Consider the following 22,383-nt stretch of genomic DNA (forward strand, 5'->3'; position numbering starts at 1 on the left):
AACACAAAATCTACCTTTTCTAGGTACTGTAGCCTTTTTCACTGAAACATTTTAGTCCGTAGTTACCAAAAGGACATGACCATCTTAGGAAGGAGGCATCTTGAGGAAAAAGCTACTGTTGTCCCAGAAGCAAAGAACAAAATATCAAGATGCATTGTAGTTTACTTAGGCAAAACTTTACAAGAATTTTTCAGAATTGCTAAGTACAGTTCAGGCAATGGTTTCTTTCTTGAGAGCTTCCATGTAGTGGAATATTGTCAGCAGTCCAGAGGTGGTACCTTCAGCCATCTCATGCTGCGTGTGTGGTTTTGGAATGAGAAGTCAGAAGAGTCAGAAGGCAGAAAAACTAATGTTAGGACCAGTTTTGGGGTAAGGACACAAGTATATTCACCGATTGTGAATAAGTAGCTTTTTGGCTTAGAAATTACGGGTTCCTTGGAACTCTTCACTAAGAATAATTTGTTTAAAATTTTCCTATCTTAAGAACAAGCAGGTAGGCTTTTGACAGTTGATGTTATCATTCTTTTGCATGCAGTAACAGGACACAGTGATTTATAATTCAAATTGTCTCATGCACTCCAGTGTCTTCTTGTTTCACAAACCATTTATATGGCTCTGGCACTGCAATCTGTGAGCCAGATCACTCTGTGAACACCCAACCCTCTCTGAAAGGATGTGTACTTCACACACATACAAGGTCGTCATGAGGAGCAAAAGAGGAGACTTCAAAAGACAGAATGTCTGAACCATTTTGGGTCAAATCTTTTATATGCAAGGCTATACTGCTATTTAATTTGAACCCTCTCCTCTAAAGTGACTCAGATAAATTTAATGATTTTTCACCAAATTCTAATATTTAAGCCATAGTATGGTATTGTATGTTTCTGCTGTAATTTCCTGAGGAATTGCTGAGGAAAATGTTAGTAGTTTGCCTTTGCCAAGCTTAAATTCTGGTTACATTGCTTGAACCTTTATGAACATACAATAAATATAGATGAATATCATCTGTTTACTATTCTCAATTTCGTCTTTAAAATCCAGACATAATCTAAATTTTTATTAACCCTGTCTAAATGTGCAAGCTGGGAATCAGTCCAGAAGCAAACATAGTAAGAAGTCTGCTCTGTGTTTGTGCAGTTCCTGTGTAACAATAGAAATCCTCAGTATACAAGCCAATGTAAAAAGAATACCAATATTTTGGGAGGAAAATAATATCCAGAAATATCTAGTAGAAATATTATGTTCATACAAACCTAGATAATGACCATGGTACAAAACTTACTCTTGTCATTAATATGAATACAAAGGGTGCTCTTAAATGCATTTACAAGTAAATAGAAGTTGTTTACTCTAAGATGAAATTAAATTCAGCAAAGAACATATGTAAATTAAACACATACTTAAGCAGTGATTTTAATGAATGAAAAATAACAGAAGTCCATGTAAGTGCTTTATAGCATTCTGGAGTCTTACTTGTGAATTTATGAAGCATGCACGAATTTATATTTTATTATTTCCTGTTAGTGTAGTCTGTCTGAGTTTGAGAAATTAACTTTCTGGTTTTATTAGTATATTTGGACTGAAATTTACACAACATAGTTGAACTCTCACTCTTCAGAATTCTGTCATTAAATGTAAATAAGCACAGCTATTTGCATCATCATTATCCTTTTAAAATATTGCAAGGCAGGCAGGTTCACACATTGTGTATTTTCAGTTTGGATTCTGTGTGAGGTCCCAGTGGATTTCTCTATGTAAGTGTAAGGATGTTGTTCTGAGATGAAGAAATGTATACTGCTAATGGTTAAAAGAATAATCCAACTTCACTGCTAAGGTGTTTTTTTCATTCTTAGAGTTCTAAGTGATTTCTCTTTGATTGCTGGGACTTAATTAAGTTTATTAATAATGATTTTTTATTTCATATTGAGAAGTATAAGTTTTGAAAACATCAGTAGCTTGAGAACATTTGTTCTTAATATTTTCTACCCAGAGCCTGCTCTTATTTCACCAAATCTGTTACATTCCAACAGCAGTTTATGGGTTTGCATGTTCAGTAAGCTCCTAGACGTGTAGCTGTAACCAGTGAGCTGGTGCAAGCTTCTCAGTGTTCAGGAGATTATGTTGCTTTAGTGATAGAATTTTCCCCTTTTATTTTATAGCCTGCATACTTGGCAACTAAGGTTAATCTCTGCTTATACCTATATTCCACAGACATTGTAGCCTGCAGCTCCTTTCATATTCATCAAGGTTTATATTATCAAATATTCTAGGCAAGCTGTACATTTTCCTTTTGTTCTTTATAGAAATTTACTTTCAACCTGAATCATTTTATAGAAACCTTTTCTGCTGCATATTAGTATTGGGTTTGGTTCTCTGTAGTAATCATCCCTGTATTTTTAATGACGTTCTATTCTTAATTTAAATATATGAAGTTTGGTTTTCATGTTTTCAAAACTATAAAATATGCAAAGGTTAATAGAATATTTTTTGCCTTTTCATAAATGTTTTATTCCTTAAAAATACAAAATTGTTTCAGTTCAGTTTAATATTTTTGTGCAGTCATAGTTCTCAACATAAAATGCAATTACAAATGCAGACATTCAATAGAAAATATTTTTTAGCATTTCTATAAAACGGCTTCCAAGTCACAGTAAAGTTAAGCCATATATGAGAGGACTTAAAGTGGCTGATGATGAGCAATGAAGATGCTTTCAGGAATGCAGCAGCAGTATCATATAAGTGTTGGATATATTTGAAACATCCTTCCTCTTGGAACTGTATGTTTTTCTTGGGTTTGAATGCTATTTAAAGCAAACTTTCTTGAGAGTCTGTATGGGCTATTCAGATGGACTTGGAGGAACAGCTTAAAAAACTTTGAAATTAACAATAGCCATAAAGTGGCGAAGCAAACAGCATACCACAAACTTTTAGTAGTCAGTAGTTTTACAGAGCATCTTCACCACACTGCAGAGAAATCAACCTTACTCTAGTTTCTGTTTTTCTCATATTTGTTCTTTTTAATTAGTATATTTAATTTTCTGTAATGTCTTAAGTTCTGGTTGAACTTCTTGTTGAGCTTTCTTAATATACAGGACAATATTACTCTTTAACCAATTAGTTTCACTGGCAGAAATATCAAATATTTTATTCAAGGAAACATGTTAGCTGTGGAATCATATCACCTGACTCTTTGTTATGTTTTCTGTGGAGTCTGTAAAAGTGACAAGGGACAAATCAGCCTGAAGAGAGAGCCAAAAGATTTTCTCCTTTTTTCAAGGAGTGGGAGAAATAAAATTCTTAAATAATCTACCACCTGATAATTTGCTAATGAGATCTGAATAAATTGGTTGGAGAAAAGAGGAACAAGTTACAAATGTTCCTACCAAAACCTAAAAGTGGAGATTGAATTGGTAGGAAGATTTTGCAGAAAAAATAATTTTCCTAAAGATTGCACAGTTCACAATTTAAGTGGAGGTTGAGAAGCTAATTTCTAATGGCATTTTGAGACAGCTGATCAGGGGCATGGACCTGTTGTTAATTGTAAGGTCAACACCAAACTGGAATGGAGACCACTGGTGTAGCTTCATTTGATCATTATTCTTACTTTTTTACCTTTTCCAGATACATGGATTCTCTTAATTTTGTAAACCATTTAGTAGTCAATGGTGAAGAATTATTCTTTTTTTTTTCTATCTGTTTTTTGTTTTTCCATAGAATTATTATAAAGGAAAAAAAATGCAACAAACAGAATAATTTTCAGGATTTGGGGCAACTTTTTTTGTTGGTGTTTGGGTTTTTTTAATCAGGAGCATTTTAGATGAGGACTCAGGAAACTTGTAACTTACTTTATGTGTCTGTAGTCTGTATTGCTAAAGCTACTTTGTATAGCTGTTTATACACTTGGGCATAGTTGTGATCAAGAGAACATCCTTGTGTCCTGATGGACTTCACCTTAGGGCAGGCAAGATCTCCCAGGCCCTCTTGTGGGTGTGTAAGCTCTCCAGTAGAGATTTCTGTGTCTGACTGCAGTCACTTCAATGTCAGTGTTATTTAAATAATAAAATAACGTAACCCAGTCTATTTAATTATGTTTTCATACCTCATATTTTGATCTTTTTTCTATGTCAGCCCACCTCCTACTATACTGTACTTCTAAAATACATGTACTTGTAAAAAAAGTGTGACTGGTAGCTCTTCTTCTTTGTTTACTTATTAGTATTTTGAATATAAATGGGTTGAGATAATGGTATTCTCAAACAAATTTTTCTTCACCTTTTGATTGCATGCTTGTGTTGTAGATTCCTATAGGTATAGGGGCTGACATCAATTAAATAACTTGGTTAACATCCTTTATGGTCCAGGTTCTATGATGATTTATGCTCAATGAAACTGTATGTATAGAAAAAACTAAGCCTATAACTTAGCCTTTTAGCATTTTTCTTTAGATCTGTTGCTAAATATTTGCAGAACTGAATCTTGAAGTTGTACAATATTACCTTTGAAGAAGAAATAATAATATGACTACTTCTCAAACACCTAAACATAAGTGCTATTATAAGAATATGAAAACATTGTGCTGAAAATCTGGAGTCACCAAAAATTAACCCCTTTACTGTCCCATGATGTGTTCTGGGGGAAAAACACCAACAACTTTTCCAGTATTTAAAGTATAGCTTGTGTTTTACTCTGCTACCACCAGACAGTGAGATTTGCTTTGTAGTCTTTGCAGTCTTTCCTATACTTCCTTACAGAACAGAAACGTTGTTGTAGAGATACCAGTAAAATTTAATGTAATGCAATATAAAGGATTTATTTGGAAAACTCTTTATGTAATCATTAACAGAGGATTAAATTAGTTTTTAACATGTAGTGCAAAACAAGTTTTTTGTGCTGTTCTGCTTGAAAATGCCAGTGATTTTGTCCTTTGGGAGTGCTTGAAAGCTATGTGAAATTTCAAGTCTTCTTAGAAGGCACAATAGATGTCACACAGTTGATGCAATTATAGATTTAATAGCAATATTGACTTTTAATTTCACAATATGGATACTGTGTTATCTAAGGTGTTTCTGGTAGTTTGTAATTTAACTATGAGTGCTTGGATTGACTATTAAACATACTCAGGAAAGATTTAATGCACTTTTTAAATACACCATCAGCATGGAGCTAAGCACAAGAGAATTGTTCAAGGAGTTAATTCTCGTTAGCCCCTTCAACCACCATATATGTTTCTATCCTATGCTGTATTTGATGTCTGTGTGCCATGGTGATTTAATAGACATGCATTAGATCTGGTATGAGACTCCAGCTTGCATGAATTGCCTTGTGTATCAATTTAGAAGATACTCAAAATGTCTAAATAATCTAAGTATGTTAATAATTTATTAACAATTTTTAATAGCAGTTATATTTTGCAGTTTGTTTTTGCAAAGGTTCTGTTTTTATTGGTAATCTTAATTTTGCAGTTTAAATAGGTACCTGATATAGTTTAAAAACATGGGAAATGTAATTCTAATGACCTTGCTTATTAAACATATAATATACTTTTTATTCCATGCTCCAATCCTTGAATGTTTGGAAGATACTGTTTTCAAATGTTTTAAGAAGACTTGTTTTCTTACTTTGAAAAAACCCTGTTCTTACTGCAGCTGGTTTTAGAAGAAGCTTTCGTCTTAGCAGAAAAGATAAAAAAACAAACAAGTCCATGTATGAGTGCAAGAAGAGTGATCAGTATGATACAGCAGATATCCCAACGTATGAAGAAGTTGCAAAATATAGACGACAACCTAGTGACAAATACAGGCTTGTTGTTTTGGTTGGTAAGTTGCTTTCTTTATTTTTGACCTGGTCAAACAGAAACCTGCTGATGAACACAATGCTTACCCAAAAGTCATTTAGATTGGAAGCAATCTCAGGAGTTCACCTGGTCCAGCCTCCCACTGAGTGAGATCAACACCAGGTTCTGAGTGGGTTGCTGATGGCAGCAGCTTTGGGAACCTGTCTTCCCATTATGTCTGCCCTGTCTTACCTCACACCTCAATAAAGAGGTGGCTTCCATCTTTTCAGTGAGTGTCAGAAGGGTGCTGGTGGGTTCCCCCAAGATATCTCTTCCCCAAGCCAGGCAAGCCCAATTCCCTCAGTCTCTCTTACAGATTCAGCTCCTGACCATCTTCAAGGCCCCCTCATCTGATCCAGTTTATCAACAGTACTTTAGTGCAGGGCTTGTTGTGGACAGAGAATTCCTCACAAGGGACTGACAAGTGCTGAGTGAAGGGGGAGAATCATTCCCCTCTGTCTATGGGCCAGGCTCTTGCTAGTACAGCCCAGTCTCCTGTTACCCTTCATTGCTGCAGCGAGCACTGGGGACTCATGCTCAGCTCTGCCCACCTGAACCCCAAGGCCCTTGTCATCCAGCCAGCCAGTCCCCAGCCTGTAATGCAGAACTTTGTCCTCATCAAATTTCACTAAGTTCTGCCAACTTATACCTGCAGCTCTCTGGATGGAAGTGCTGCCCTTGAGCAAGTCACTTGTATCACCCATCTTGCCATGGGCAAGCTTTGTAAGGGCCCACTCTGTGTTGTTGGTATGGATGTGAAACAGAGTATGTCCTTGGGAACTCCCCTTATAATGAGTTGTAGAGCACAGACCTATAACCCCTTCCCTTTGAATATGCTCCATTTTTTCACCTGTCTAGTAGTCCACCTTTCTAGACAGGATGTCTCAACTTGCATATAAGGATGCTTCAGGAGATTGTGTTTAAAGTTTTCCTAAACCAAGGGGAGATGACATTAAAATACAGCTACCGTGGTTACAAGTCTGAATGTGGCAATCAAGCTGTACTAAAACTCAAAAGAATGATGTTGATATTCCATTCGTAGAGATCAATCAATATATCTATGTTGAAAAAAACCCAAAAGAACAGGATAAATATCTGAGGTCAATGAAGAGAGACAATAAAAGTGGAGAGAAACAAACTCCCCTACTGAGTTGGAAAAAGTAAATGGACACGTAGTAAGAAAGGTGGATGCAATGTGGACCTCTGTAGGCCAAGTATGAATGTAAGCGTAACTGCAGAGGACTCAACATATTATCCTTAGTCAGCTTTCTGATCTTCTATAATTTGTCATGGCTTCCTCATGGCTTCTGTAATGTGCCATGGCTTCCTCTCAGCATTTATTGTATAATCAGAATGCTTTGCTTCAGTTTCCCAAAAAGAGAGAAAGTGCATTATCTTAAGCTTTTCAAAGGTAACAATTGAGTAATGAGTAACCATCAATACAAGTGAGTAATATCTTACAGATTATCATTTTCTTGGCAGTAACACATAGTCTGATTCTTCATTAGTAAAATTTCCTCCATTCTGAAGGAATGGAGGCAGAATGAATGCAGAGCAGAGAAATATGACCCTCTATCAGGGACTGTTAGGAACTGTTGAGTAGCTGTGTTTTTATATCGCTCATATCCAAGGGAACATTAAATTGAGTTTTTAATAAACAGTTTTGTCACTCTCCAGCACTAAAAATCAGCCACCTACTAGTGTGATCACTGTGAGATTTTGGGTTATATGCAACAAGTAATAACATGGTTGAGTTGATTTTACAGTTACATCAACAGAGTGTAGTGCAAAAGTGTGATAAGTAGACTTTTTATAACAAATTGCATATGTCTGATCTAAGGAATGCCTAGAGACTCCATTTGATTTTTGTTGTAATAAATCAAATGAAGAAAGAGTGCTTTTTCAGTAACAAAAGCAATTCAAAAATTTATTGCGGACTTCAGTAATTCTAATGTTTTTTCTCTGGATATTAAGAGTAGCTTAAGTCTAGCCAATACCATAAAAATGTCTTGGGCAAAATGTGGAAAAAACTAGCAGAGCTAAGCAATACAGGTATAGCAGAAGCAAACACATTTTAAAAGCTTTTTGTATGCCAGTAGCAGCATTCCATATAATACACTGAATATAGTAGTACTAGGAAAGAAAGGAACATATAATTAATTTATAGCTATAATTGATGGAGACACTAGATTCTGTTGTGTTATGCTAGGTCTAAATATATTATTTACTGTTTAAAAGGGGACATTTAGGTTTGGTTTTCTCCCTTTTTTTTTAGGGGGAGGGAGTTTGACAGCTTTAAAACAAATTTCACTTCATTTTGAATTGGCCCAGTCTAATTTAAAGAACATGAATTGCACACACAGTCATTTCAGTGCCCTGTTGTGTGATACACACTACTCTCAGGTTCAGCCCAATGTACCAGTTTGTCAAGATCTTACCTTGCCTGCAAATGTAAGTTCATGAATAAAACCCTGCAAATCCTTGGGGCTAAAATAACATCATCTGAAGCAGTAATTATACAAACATTTCTGTGTGCTTGTAATTGTTAGGATTGTGAGGAGTCTGCTAAAAACAAAATTATCTAATATAATATCATCAGTCTGCTTCTAGTAACTTACTGCTCCCAAGCTGTCAAGAAATCCTTAAAGTCTTGCACCATAAATATTGCCTGCATCCTAAGTGTTACATACCTCACAGCCCTATCAGACCAAGGTAGAATATTTTAATATGACTTGTATTATTTAGACACTAGAATTCTTATTTCTATTAATGAGGGAAAAGCCCTGCTCACGAAGTCTTCTGCTCTGCTTAATTTTAAGAGCCAGAGTAGCATAAATTTTATTTTCTTAGAGTTAGAATGAATGTGCTACATGCAGTAACTATCTGGCATCGTTTCGGCTAAGTCAGAGCTTTCTGAAGAGGCAGGATGAAGTGAAGTTGTAAGTAACAAACCATGAGCACTTATCCCCTAGAACACACACTGTTCTGTGCATGCAGTGTGATCACTGGAGGTGTGCAGAGCCTTTCAGGTGCTGTGGTCACCCATGGTGATGCCTCTGTCCAAAGTGGGCAGTGGTGGAAGCAAGGACCAGAGGTGTATAACCATAAAGCAGAAGTTGCTACTAGTGTCTGACATGATCAGAAAAGCCTCTGGCTCTGAATGAGACTGTCAGTACTTACCACAAAGATGTGCTTCTGGTCACTACTGCAAGGAATATCTGGAACTGGAAAAGCTCTCCATTTGTTGTATTGCTTAGATTTTTTTTTTTTTTAAATCCATCACCTTGGGTTTTATCATGAAGGAGTTGTGATGAAGCCAGGTTTATTTCAGAGCAAAGGGGGATGAAATGAAAGGGCCTTTTAACTCTCCACCTCTCCTGACTTAGCTTTAACATGTTTGATGGCTTCCAGAGTCTTAATTGATCTACAGCAGTAGTGCAGGAAATGGCCTACCATATCCATGATACTTCCAGTCAACTAACAGGACAATGAAGAAAGAGACCTATAATTGCTATCTGCATTAAAACTTCCTGGTTGAAGGCATGGGAAGGTCAGCAAGGTTCAGGAACAAATACATAGGATGTAACACAGTGCCTGGCCTTGCCCATGAGAACACCACTATGAACTCACTGATCCTACTTCAGTGAACAGCAGATCTCAAAGTACATTCCCACTACTTGTTAAAATGTACAGAAACACAAAAAAAATGAGGTTCTCCTTTCCTACCACACTGAGCTGCAGTCAGACATGCATGTGCAGCCATTGCATTATAGTGTACTAGGAACTGAGCCACAGAGACTCTCTCAAGGCATTTCTCCTACTAGGTTCTTGTGATCCCAGCAGGAATATTGTCATCTAATTCACAAAATCTTTTCTGAAAGACCACTTGCCTTTCCTTTTCTTTCCAAAAGACTACTAGGAGCTTGTTATGTGTCTGTGAGTGAAGAATGGCTGGTTGACTTATACTTCCCAAGGCCTAAACTTACAGTTTTTTCAGTTTTCTTCAGACGTGTCTGAGTTTAGTGCAAGTTTTAATGATTGGTAGTTTAATTCTGCAGATGTCTTTCAATAAACTGAGGTAGGCAGTGCAGTCCACTTGTGCAGGATTTGACCATTAACATGACTTAACATGCAACACCAAGCAGCACAAATGTTCCTTTAAAAAAGTAAGCAAAGTATCTCTAAATCTGTCAGCATAACTGTAAATATTGCTGCATGGGGTGATTTATAGTAAACCAAAACTACACTACAGACATGGATCCTGCATGCCTTGTATTTGACTATGAGAATCAGGATTATCCTTTTAAATCCTGACACTTTATTCTCTTTTTGAGTTCAAATTGTGTTCAGATGCATAACTATTAGAAACTGGCATCTTTCTCTGCTGCATGAAAACAAAAAGAATATTTAGAAGGGAACTGTATATTAACTTGAGAGAGGTAGTATAAAAATCCACATAATGGATGGATTTGCTGAGCTGGAATCAGTCTTCAGTGTCCATATGCTACAGTTATGAGAACTCTGTGATGACAGCGCTGAAAAAGAAGACTCTACACCTTTCAGTAGTTAAATTTAAAGATGATTTTAAAATGTTAATCTGGAAGGGGAGACAGTAGTAGTGAAGTTGTGGTCTGGAAACAGAGTTAAGCTAAGGTTCCAAAGCATGTGTCACAGGAAGTGAAGCCTAGACTCTTTATATATATAAATAGAGCTAAAAGCATACTGTTGATTTGACAGCATGTAGACTAAGGAAATAATATTTGTGTGAATTTGATGGGAAAGATTTTTTTGCTTAAAAGTAATAGAGTGATTTTTAAAACTTAATTCCATTTGGTTTGGTGTGCTTTGCTAGGATATATTAAGAGTTTTAATTACTTTTCCTATAAAAGTCCATATTTTCTTTAAAGAGCTAAATTATTATAAAAAGGAAAAAAATTAAATTATAACAAAAGTGATGCCATTATCTACATAACACATTACTGTCCTCTGCAGACATGCACCAGTAGAGGCTGCTGTACACCATATTAAATAACCATTTATACATACTGATAGATTAATTTACAGGAAGGTCAGAGATGGAACTTGAAATGTAGTTCTGTGTTTAACTGATGTGAACACATAGAAACTTTAAATGTAGAAACTCTTAAGATTTTACATCAGAACTACTGTCAGGGGGTAGTAGCAAAATAGCAAGCACTTGCTTTTCATCATTATGTGTTTCAAGTCCAGACAGGGTGTATGGTCATTTTTACATAGGCACCTGAAGGTACTAAGGCATTAGTCTGTTTTTGTACTCTGACTAGTAAGTAGTGGTTACAACATTATTTCATTGAAATGTTTTATTAGGTTTTGTATTTACAATGTTTAAAATGTGTTTATTAAGAAGCACTCCATATATATGTGTCCCTTTTACTAAATGTGCAAGAATATTCCTTAAAACCACTGGTATTAATTTGGATATGGTTCCAATGACTCATTCTCCTTTGCCTTCTGCTGTTGACCTGGCTCTGTAGAAATGAAGGCTCTCCACTGTCAGAAATGTAAGAACATGCAGAGCTGAGCTCCCCTCACACACAGCACCATGGCCCTGTCACCAAAGGGGGCAGGCAGGCTGGAGCTGTGCATGGAGGGCTCCTGGGGACAGGCAGTGAGTGCCTGTGGAGCCTTTGAGACCTCACAGGACAGAGTGCCCTCACAGAGACCACTGGCAAACAGCTAAGAATTAGCGACAACTCAAAAGCCAAGAGGATCATCTTGCTCTGTTGCTTCTAGTACAGCACTACTCAAGTGGAGGTGGAGGAGACGGGTCCAAAAAATTCCATGCAGTCTTTGTTTCTTCCTGCCATCCTCCTTCCAAGAGTGGTCTCTCTTTGGCAGTCGCATGAAGAAGGAAACATTTGCTTTGGACCTGTTCAGACAGCAGGCAGGAGACAAGCGCAGTTTAAAAGAAAATCAACAACAAAGAAAGAAACCCAAACATCCCAAATGGGTTGTGACCTGGCAAGTACTGCCCTTCCTTCCTCCCTCCATGCAATGCCACTCTCACACAGTTGAAAGGTGGATGGTGACAGCTACAGGCAGCCAGGAGCTGGGCAGTGTTCCTGCCTGCAGCAGTGCTCCCAGGGCATGGGAAGGTGGAAGCAACTGTCCCCAGGGGCATCTGGTGCAGGCAAGGGATGCAACAGCGGGAGGGAGTGAGGCCGTGCTGACACACAGTGCAGAGGCTTTGGGGGCACTTTTCACATGCCAGCTGGGCTTCTCTAATGTTCAAGTTGGAAGTATTCTGGCAAAATAAACAGTCAAACAAGTTTTTGTTCTGGAAAGCTGCAGGTTGGCATGCAGGGGTTTGTAGTAGGGCTGAGATGGAGGTGGGTGCATGCGGAGTGTAGTTGCAGCAGAAAAAAAGTCAGCTTTGCTGGCAACTTTTTTTCACTGGTTGTTCCTCAGTAATAAAGTCAGAACAGAGTAACTGCCTGCTGCATCCCTGAAATTTGTCAGCTCTGTATATACTAGGAGAGGCTGGAGCTATGGGTGTTTCCAAATCACTGACTAAAAGGCAGTAATGTCACAGCTGTAGGCTATGTAGTCTTATCTTGGAGCATACTTGCACTGAATATAAGAGATAACTGGCTGTTGGGAAACAGGACAATTTTTTTTCTTTCAGGTCCTGTAGGGGTTGGACTGAATGAACTGAAACGGAAATTGCTGATCAGTGATACCCAGCACTACGGGGTAACAGTGCCACGTAAGTAAAAATGCACTCCTAGTCTCTAATGATATACTTCCATTATTGGCCTTTGTTACTGTATTACCTTTAAGGTACTTTCAAATTCGTGTCTCTAAATGCATGCCTGACATCCAAATAGCTTTTCTTATTTTTAAAAGTGCTGCTGCAGTTCTGTATTCAATAGCATTGATTATACTGATAGAGCTTTTTGGCTCAGAGGCTTTGCAGTACACTTTCACTACAAGTTCAGCATGATTGATGTCAGTGAGGTTTAGTAAATGAAACTCAGCTGAAGAACACCCTGGATTTGGCTATAAAGCAGTGAAATGTACTCTGTTGCCAATGCTTGCATTCAGCAAACTGGCCTTTATCTGTTAGGCTGAAAAACCAGTTTAATCCAGTGAATAAATTAATTAAATCCCTTTTATTAGCTTTAGAAGAGTTGATCTGGGGATGTTTTTTCCTCTTTCCTGCCTCTGACCAAGTAGTGTGATTTTTATAAAATTGAGTAACATTGTGTTTTATTAATTTCAACAATATTTTACTGGGTTTTCTTTAATAGGAGAACTCAACAGTTTTAGACTTTGATTTCTTTGATTTGCTTTCTACTTGTACCTTCTATAGGGATCTTTCAAAAATATGGCTCCAACATTCTGAATTCAGGAGATCCTTTGGCTGTTTTTTTGCAAGCGCAGATATTCTGTGAAGTGTATATGTATGAATTAATTTGCTAAGTAGAAAAATTAATGCATTTAGTTTGGCAAGTAATTTCTTTTGCATATATTTGTTTCAACTGGGTATCGAAGGCAACAATAACAAAAAAGCTAGATGTTCCCAAAATATTTAACACATTAAAGTATATGCAATCATTTTCCCAAAAATATTTCTCTAAAAGTTGACAGTATTCATCAAGCTGCCTTCTCTTTTCTCTTCCAAATTTGTGGTTATAAGCTAAAACAAACATGTAAAGGAATCCCTCTCCCTGAAATTCAGTAAGTCAGGACTTGGAGAGAGAATGGGGTTCCTGTCTTGGAAATGTTCCTCATTGTGTCAGCCTGAGAAGAGGAGTGATATATCAAATGACATTCAAGACTGTGTTGCTGCAAGCAGGTTTTGTATGACCATATGTGATGAAGAATGCACGATGCTGTAGTATGCAACTTGTTGGAAATAGGATGTTGTAATGGGTTCATTAATCATAAGCGACAACCCCACAAATATTATAGGCAAAACCCTTATACCTACTTGGGGGAAAGTAAGAAGCACAAATAATACAAGGCTACCGAAAGAAAATTTGAGTTCTGTTTTGATCACAGGATAAAGAAAAGCACTAAAACATAAAGTTCACACCCTAATTTTTTATTACCATGTTTCACATACCATAGCTACAAGAGTTGTTAATGAACATAACATTTTATAAATCAGGGTGGTGTGCTTTGTTTCCCGTTATGGTTTCATATGCTAATAAGTTTAACAAGAGGCAAGGCTGGGGTAATTGTTATGGACTGCTGTTACTTTTATTATTCAGCTGTCCTCATTTTATTGGATTTTTCCACTAGTTAATAAAAAATGATAATCTGATACTTGTCCAATAGTTTTTTTTCCTGATTTTCCTGCATGCATTTAAAACTCAATCCTGTCATATGCTTGTGTGCTGCCTACCAGATCCAGAGCAGCCTTATGTGCTTCAGAAGTGAGGGAAGTGCTATGCTTAGTATTGCACAAAGAGTTTGTACTTTTCAGCTTTTCCTGAACTGGTTTGCATTATATTGTTTTGTGCATATTTTCCTTTTTTTTTTTTTAATATGATGAAACTGCAGACACTACCCGTCCAAGGAGAAGCCAAGAAAGTGATGGTGTCGAATACATTTTCATTTCCAAGCACTTGTTTGAGACAGACGTACAGAATAACAAGTATGTTGAAGAGATTTTTAACTAGAACTGCAGTTAGAACAATGGTTTATTATAAAATGGGGCTGGTTGTTATTTTAGATAATAAGTCAAAGTTGATATAAGTTGCAGTGATTTGAAAATGTGTTAAAATTACATGTTGTTATATATGCAGCTGGGGAAAAATATGGAGTAAAAAAAGCAGTATGTGCAAACACAACAGTTTCTAAGCTTATGAGTAGTTCCAGTACCTCAGTTCCTCAAGGAGACACTGAAATTATAGGTGCTTGGGCTGGTGGGGGGCATTCTTTTCATAGAGCATCTTCTGTCGTAGCATTAAAGCACTGCAGCTCTAGGGAAGGGGAGTGTGGAAGTGCTGCAGACGTGCTTGAGTCAATGTTTGCATAGTTCTGCTCTCTTTCAGTCCAGGTACTTCCTCTGCTTTTGAATTTAGAGATCTACAGTGAAGCCCCTGCCTGTACACCCTCCAGAAAGTAAACTAAAATGAAGAGACAATGGTAGCATCATGCTCTCCAGCAGCCTATAAAATTCTGTAGCTTGAAATTCTGCCCCAGTTTCAGAGGGCAAAAGTGTATTAGACACAAAGCTGTGGGTTTTATTGAAACTTCAAACTGTGCTTTGCTTTTCTGGCAAATAGTGCTTGTACTTTTATAGCAAATAACCAGCTGCCTTGGTTCCACCAGCACCGTCATCACTCCTCCTCTTCTGAGACAGAGAATTTGGATATTCTGTAGTGTGCAATGAAATTTCAGTAGTTTCTATTGTTTAGCTTATCCACTGTTTTATTGCATTGCATTAGTTCAGAAAAAGAGGTGATGGAAAACGTTAGTGGGCTGTTGGACTACAGTGCTTTTCTCTCTTTAACTGTAATACAAGCAGGTGTTACTGATTTGAAAGCAGTAAAATAGAAGATTTCTTAAAATTGACATGCTGAAGTACTTGACAGCATTTCCTTTATAAAACACGGTAGAACTCTCATGTAAAGTAAAATATTTTTGCTTCTGAATTAAATCTTAAAAACCAAACTAGTAAGCTTTTTTTCTGGAGAAAATGGAAATTATTCCAGTTGTTTTCACCTTCTGCCACAGGTTTATCGAGTATGGCGAGTATAAGAACAACTACTATGGTACAAGTTTAGACTCTGTTCGATCAGTTCTAGCTAAAAACAAAGTTTGTTTGTTGGATGTGCAACCTTATGTAAGTAAGCATGTCTTCTGAACTCTTGTACTTCCTCATATTGCATATTAGAATTTTGGTAAAAAATATTTCTCAAAAGATGTACTTTAACCCACACTGGATGACTGTTGAGTGTGTTTTTTTGCTACCTTTATCTCAGCAAGGCTTTCTGAAAAGGGATAAATATACAGCCAGTAAATAAAGGAATTAGAAGCCTGCAGCATAATATTAAAGATTTAATTATGGAATGCTCCTATAATTCCATTTATTTCTGCTAGTTTGGGCAAGAGATTGTCTCTGAAACTTTAATTTCAGAATAGTTTTGAGTTATCACTGAGTCCAGCAGCTCTCTCTCACATGTTTCACTAGACTGTTCATGCCAAGGGTTTCCATGCAAGATAGACATGAGTCAAGGAATGCACAAAATATGATGTTGGTTGGATAATTGTTAAGAATATTCCTCTCTAAACTATTTTTTCTTGCATTGACCTGGTCTTTCAACCCTGCTGAACAGCTCCACTGGGAATTTTTTTGCTCCTCATAACCAGTGCTTCTAGGAGCTGGACTAGTTTGTTTAAACCTAGCCAAAGCATCTCCTCTCCAGGGGTGGCCAGTGTATGGCTTCTGTACCCTGGCAGCTTGTGAGCAGCTCCCGGGGCAGTTTTGGATGTGGGGCTGTTCCCTGGGAACAGGGCAGGAGCTGCCCTGGCAGAGGAGTAGCCAGGGAAGCCATAGCCCATGCCAGGGGAGGAGGGGAGCTGACAAGTCCATTGCTGTGTTCCTGCAAAGCACTAAATTCTTCTGGGGACCCAAACTTGTAAGCAATTCCAGATCCTACTCTCCAAGATGGAATTTTCCTTTGGACTGTGGCAGGGTGAAGAGGATAGAAAGCTTCTGGCCATCTACCCTGCTGCAGCGGAACCATAGAGCTGCCTCTAACACCACACACAGCTCACTCAGGAAAAACAACCAGCCAGGGAGTTGTGTGGTGGGCACACAGTACTAAAGAGAAAAATTACTGACCTTTTGTGAACAGGTGTCACAGATGCCTCTTTCTGCTAATGTTCATGGGTACAGAAAGGGTTATTTATTCTTCCTAAAATGGGTTGAACTTTTCCTCCTCCCCTGAATACCTGCTGTTCCCCTCCTTCCTCTCCCTGCCAGTGGCACTGGTGTGCACAACTCAAACTTTGCCAGACTTCATGGGGCTTACCAGCAGCCATGTGGAAATCAAGACCAATGATCACCCTTGGAGAAAGAGTTTTCTTACCATTATGAAAATTTTCTTACCATTATGAAAACTCTCCATAGACGAATCAATGCTGGTCAGCAGAGCAGGATGGCAGTAAATAAAAAATACGTGCCTAGAAATGCTTTATGGGTTTATTATGGTCAGTGGAGAATTTCTTTGATTACAGTAAATTCCGTTGTGCAAAATAAACTAATTAATTAAAATCTTTCCTCTTCCCAGACAGTGAAACACTTGCGGACATATGAGTTTAAACCATTTGTTATATTTATAAAACCTCCATCACTTGAACGTTTGAGAGAAACGAGAAAAAATGCCAAGATTATTTCAAGTAAAGATGATAAGGGAACTGCAAAACCCTTTACAGTAAGTATAATTAGACAGGGTAAATCAGGAAAACCTGTCAGTTTTCTTGTAGCAGTTTACCTTGAAAATAAAGGTGATCTCTGGTTCTTATTGGCAGCACTTGTCAGGGCTTACACAAAAATCTTGCTGTTTGTCAACCTCTCTCACATTGCACATTTACTGTGGTGTTTTCATTGTTTGATATGCTCATGGGTATTCACAGTTTCCATACTGCTCTGATTTTATGTCATTGAAGAACCCCCACAGTGCAAGCATATCTTTATAAGAGATTATGCTGTGGATTTCCTTTAAAAAAATTACACCTGGGCTTAAATGTTTCTATTCAAATATAAGAATTTATTTGTTTTATCAACTGTATTAAGGGGTCTAAATTTAGGGGAAAATGCAAATATAAGGAATCAATTGAAAAAGTAACTGCTACTTTAATAAAAAGCCCGTATTTGTGGATAAGAGAAATAGAGAGGGTTTTAAAATGTTATAGGAAAATTGTAAAAAAGAAGAAGAGATATCTAAGCATGGAAAAAAGCCTGTTTTTTGTCAATAGTCAGAAAAAAAAATTTAGATTACCCAATATTAACATACTTGCTTCCTTGTAATATAATGAAATAATATTGAATTAATTGAATCTACAGCAAAGTTGATCATCATTAGACTGTTTAGCTGTATTTACAGTGTGTATCATTTTTCCTCATTCAGGTGTTACTTCAGATTTTTTAGGTTTTATTTCAAAGTGAATCACAGATATAGGCTGTATCTGTATAGAATGTGCATTTGGAATAGTTAGGAAATTAAATTCTGTAAAGAAAGGTTGGTGTGTGGTATATAAAAAGTGAGAGGAGTTTGTTCTTAAGAGCAACCTTCAAGCCATTACTAAATTAGGGCAGGTTTCATCTCTCAAAGTCATTTAAACTACTAAGATTTGTTCCCTCCCCAAACATGAAATCCACTAAGCCAGATCGAACAAGGCATAGAATGATTACTCCTACCAAGCTCTTAAAAGGGCTGTGCTGTAAGTGCTAATAGCAAGCTGAGATTAACATAATGAAGCTTTAAATGTATCATCAAAGTGAACAGCTAGAAACATTTTCCACTGGTGCTGCTAAAAGAAAATGTCTCCGTAATTACCGTGCAGTGACTAATTGTGTCTCTACAAATGGAGAGATGAAAGAATTGCCTGTTGAGCTGAGTCAACTCATCAGAATACTCTCTGAGATCACTTGTAATGGTAATCTCTATTTTTTTTAAATTAGAGGTACAGTTTCCATCTCCTGATGAGATAAGAAATAAGCAATTAGACCATGTTTAATACAGAAAGGGTTTATGCAGGGTTGCTATGGACTGGCTGTGCACTGATCTTTATTGCACTGCTCTTACTAGGAAGAAGATTTTCATGAAATGATTAAATCTGCCCATGTGATGGAGAGCCAGTATGGCCACCTTTTTGACAAGGTGATAGTCAACGATGACCTCGCCACAGCTTACAGTGAGCTTAAAACAACTTTTGACAGGTTGGAGACCGAGACTTTCTGGGTTCCTGTCAGCTGGCTACACTCATAGTAACGTTTTAGGTTGACAAAACCTCTGCTGTTGTATCAAGCATCTAAACCTTGGGCGTGGTTAGGCTTTTTACTCAATGGCCACTTTCTTGGGAGGAGGGATTTTAACTCTACTGAGCAGCAGGTATACTCTTCATGCACTTGGAACTGGTCTTGTTTTCCTGTGTCTTCAATTCTGCTGCCCACAGTTTGGGGCAGAACAGTCAGATTAAACCTCAGATTTTCTGTGCTCTGTAAAGTGAGCTAATACTAGTGTAGCAAAACTGCCAAACACCTTTTTATCATCATCGTCATCAAGGTGAGTGTTTTTAACACAGAGATTGCTGAAGATACAAATTTACACTGGAGATCAGCACTTCAGTGGCTTTAAGCATAACCATTCCCATAAAAGAGCACATCAGCACTTGGAAGTTATTGCCCTTTCAGTGCTTGAGAGAACTGAAACAGGCAAAAGTGACCAACATTTTTATGAGGAATACACCATAGTTTTAATTATGTATCAATGTGTTTTTACTTTTCTACATGTGAACCTTGTCTTACATGTACAGACTGATTTAAATATTCTTTTGCAATTACATAATCATGGAAAGAAAGATGTATTCAGTGGCTTAATAGTGAAACACTCAGCTGTGAGCATGCATGGATTGAAAATACTTTGAGGCATGCTCTGAGGCACAGCAAAAAAAAGTCATGGGAATAATTATTTAAATAGGAAAAAATGTGAGTTTGTGTGTATATAACTTCAAAGGCTTTGGGATTAAACTTCTGTAAAATCAGTGACAAAGTGATATGAATAGCAACAAAGTAGAGAATAATTTTTTTCCCCCTTTAAATTGATTTTAAATATTTTTGGCATGCTTTAGAATAATTTTCCTGTCAGAAATTTTCAAACACTGAGGAAACCTTGGACATCTGAGAAGCAGTTGAAAGAGATTAATTCTTTTTATTGTTGAGTATGTAGTGATACTTTTTAGTAGTGTAACACATATTTTGTCTCAACTCAAAAATAAATTAATGCTGTAGAGTTCACTATAAAAAACATCCTTGTCAGTGGAAACAATACAGTTGGAAACCCCATTTTAAGATTTGATGTGTCAGTGCTAAGCAAATGTATATTAGAGGATGTATTTTTAATATAGATAATTCGGTATTTTTCTTTACTTACTACTGATATGCAGGAAATGAGTACAGATGTAAAGACCAAGTTTCACCTGTGTGTTGTGTTGTTAATATGTCTTGTAAGTACAGAGTGTGTATAGAACTTGCTGACCAGATCATCCCATCTGTGGCATTCAAACGGGAAACCATTATTTCATGTTAATCTGTAAAAGAATATAGCTCTCTTGTTTAAGAAAAAAGAATTTAGTGAAACTTTATATATTTATGAAAGGGTTATAAAGGGATGTTACATTTTTAAATTTCTTGTCAATGTGATCATTTATTAAAGAGATTACTAAATCTGTAATTTGAAACAGTCTCTGTAAATGGAGCTCAACATTCCATGTAAATATTTTATTTCAGTTCATATGCTGATAAAGCCATGAGGTTTTGCAGTTTTATTCTAAATGTGTATTTAATGTGTGGGCCATTGCATTTGGCTTAGAGTCTTATAAAACAAATGAAATGCAAGAAACAACAGCAAAATTCCTGGGAGTCTGGAAAAGCTTATGCAAGTGTTACAGATGTACTGAGTCCCAGTATGGATACATGCTCTGCTTGAACAGCTCAACTGTAACTTCTGTCAAATTTCACCATTTTCCTGGTGGAATTAAACTTTTTTGTAGCATAAATAGGAATTTGTTGATTAAATTATTTGCATAGAGATTATCTGAGTTCAGAAAACATTTTCTATTTTTTTTTAAATCACTGAAAATCAAACTGTTTCTCAGGGGATATGGAATACAGCGGGTCAGTTTGCCTTCGTCTGCGAGATGCCAAGCGCCTTCACCATCTCTTGAAATGGAGAGGACCCTTAGCATCTCTCAGGATGTGGCCATTTCCAGCAGGAAGGGCTTTAGTCCCCACTGAAACACTATTAGCATTGCTCCTAACTTGGGCTGTCTTGGGACACTGGGGTACAGTCACGCTTGCATAAGGGACCTGCTTTTCTCTTTGTGAGGTAGATGCTAGAATAATCTGCAAACTCCCTGGTAGGGACAGTTCTGGCTGTCCTGCAGGCTGTTTTTCCTGTCTTTTTGAAATTAATTTAATTCCCATTCCTGGGTCAGTGTGGTCTGGGAGGATGTGTGCACAGCCCTGCTGTCCTGGGCAGCAGTGAGCAGCGGGGAGCTGTGCTGGGTTCCAGAGCCACGGACCCTCTGATCCGCGGCACAGCCCCCCAGAGCCACGGCTGCTGCCCCGCCTCCGAGCCAGGAGCTGGTTCCTGAATGGCAACACCTGCACAAGAAAGGCAGTCTTAGAAACATCGATCCAACCAACAGAGTAAAGTGTGCACAGTCTTTGACATGTCAGAAACAAGTAAATGTTTTTAACTGCATTACTAAATTGCTCTTTAAAAATCAACATTATTGCATTATTTAGCTTCAAAAGCTAAAAATCAAAGCCCTCCACGAGGCAGGCAGAGATGACAGTAGGTCTAGGCAGAAAAAATGTCTTAGTTGAACAGTTTCAACAGGACAGGAGCCTGCTTATCATGATGGATCCTGAGCTGTGCTGAACTGTTCTGAAATACCAAGGGGAACAGGGGGTGAATTGTTGCTTTGACTCCTGAGAATTTGGGAATTAAGACAACTAAACATGTTTCCAATATTCCACATATTCAAGTTGTGCTGTGTGGGTTTTTAAAGAAATGTATGTTTTGACAGTCAAGTCCAGATGTTTTTATTGTGTTCTAGCTGGTTGCTGTAGTCAAACAAAGGGTAGTATTTTTTAATATTGTACCAAACTCTATACTTGAATTCAGCATCAGGTGTTTGGTTGATGTCTTACCTGAAATCTGATCTTACCTTCTTATGCAAAACAATAAATTATTGATACACTACTGAAGGTTTTTTTTTCTTTATTGAAAATTGCACCACAACATATCATAGACTCATAGAATGGTTTGTGTAGGAAGGGACCTCAAAGATCATCTTGTCCCAACACCTCTGGCATTGTCAGGAACACTTTCCCTAGACCAGGTTACTCTGAGCCCCATCCAACCTGGCCTTGAACACTGCCAGGGATGGGGCATCCACAACATCTCTGGACGACCTGTTTCAGTGTCTTGCCTCCCTCACAGCAATGAATTTCTTCCCAATACTCAATCTAAACTACCATCCTTCAGCTTAAAGCCATTCCCCCTTGTTCTGTTGCTGTATTGACTTGTAAAAAGTCCCTCTCCAGCTATCTTGTAGCCCCTTTAGGTAGTGGAAGGTTCTATAAGCCTTCTCTTCTCCAGGATGAACAAAATTACTTTAAAAGGTAAAATACCTAAATAGTAAGTTATTTCATGTGGTTCTATTAACTTTAATGCTCCAGTTGTCTTAAATGGAAAAACAAAGCACCCCAGAACAAGGATAATAACTCTTAATATTTCATTTTTGTTGCCAAACTCTTCTTCAGA

The 22,383-nt window shown here is 37.4% G+C and overlaps 1 protein-coding gene across 9 annotated transcripts in view; it reads left to right on the plus strand.

Moving 5' to 3' along the window:
* MPP7 (MAGUK p55 scaffold protein 7) overlaps positions 1-21,819 on the plus strand; it is a 147,062-nt gene extending 125,243 nt beyond the window's left edge. For all 9 annotated transcript variants that reach the window (XM_085564757.1, XM_085564752.1, XM_021543033.3 and 6 more), the window contains 6 exons: positions 5,646-5,816; positions 12,498-12,578; positions 14,381-14,474; positions 15,560-15,668; positions 17,119-17,262; positions 18,640-21,819. In XM_085564757.1, coding sequence (XP_085420883.1) covers positions 5,646-5,816; positions 12,498-12,578; positions 14,381-14,474; positions 15,560-15,668; positions 17,119-17,262; positions 18,640-18,819 — 779 coding nt within the window. In that variant the 3' untranslated portion in view covers positions 18,820-21,819. The remainder of the gene's footprint in view (positions 1-5,645; positions 5,817-12,497; positions 12,579-14,380; positions 14,475-15,559; positions 15,669-17,118; positions 17,263-18,639) is intronic.
* Positions 21,820-22,383: the final 564 nt, after the last annotated feature.

Source organism: Lonchura striata, chromosome 2, assembly GCF_050655825.1.
Source record: "Lonchura striata isolate lonStrDom1 chromosome 2, ASM5065582v1, whole genome shotgun sequence".
NCBI lineage: Eukaryota > Metazoa > Chordata > Aves > Passeriformes > Estrildidae > Lonchura > Lonchura striata.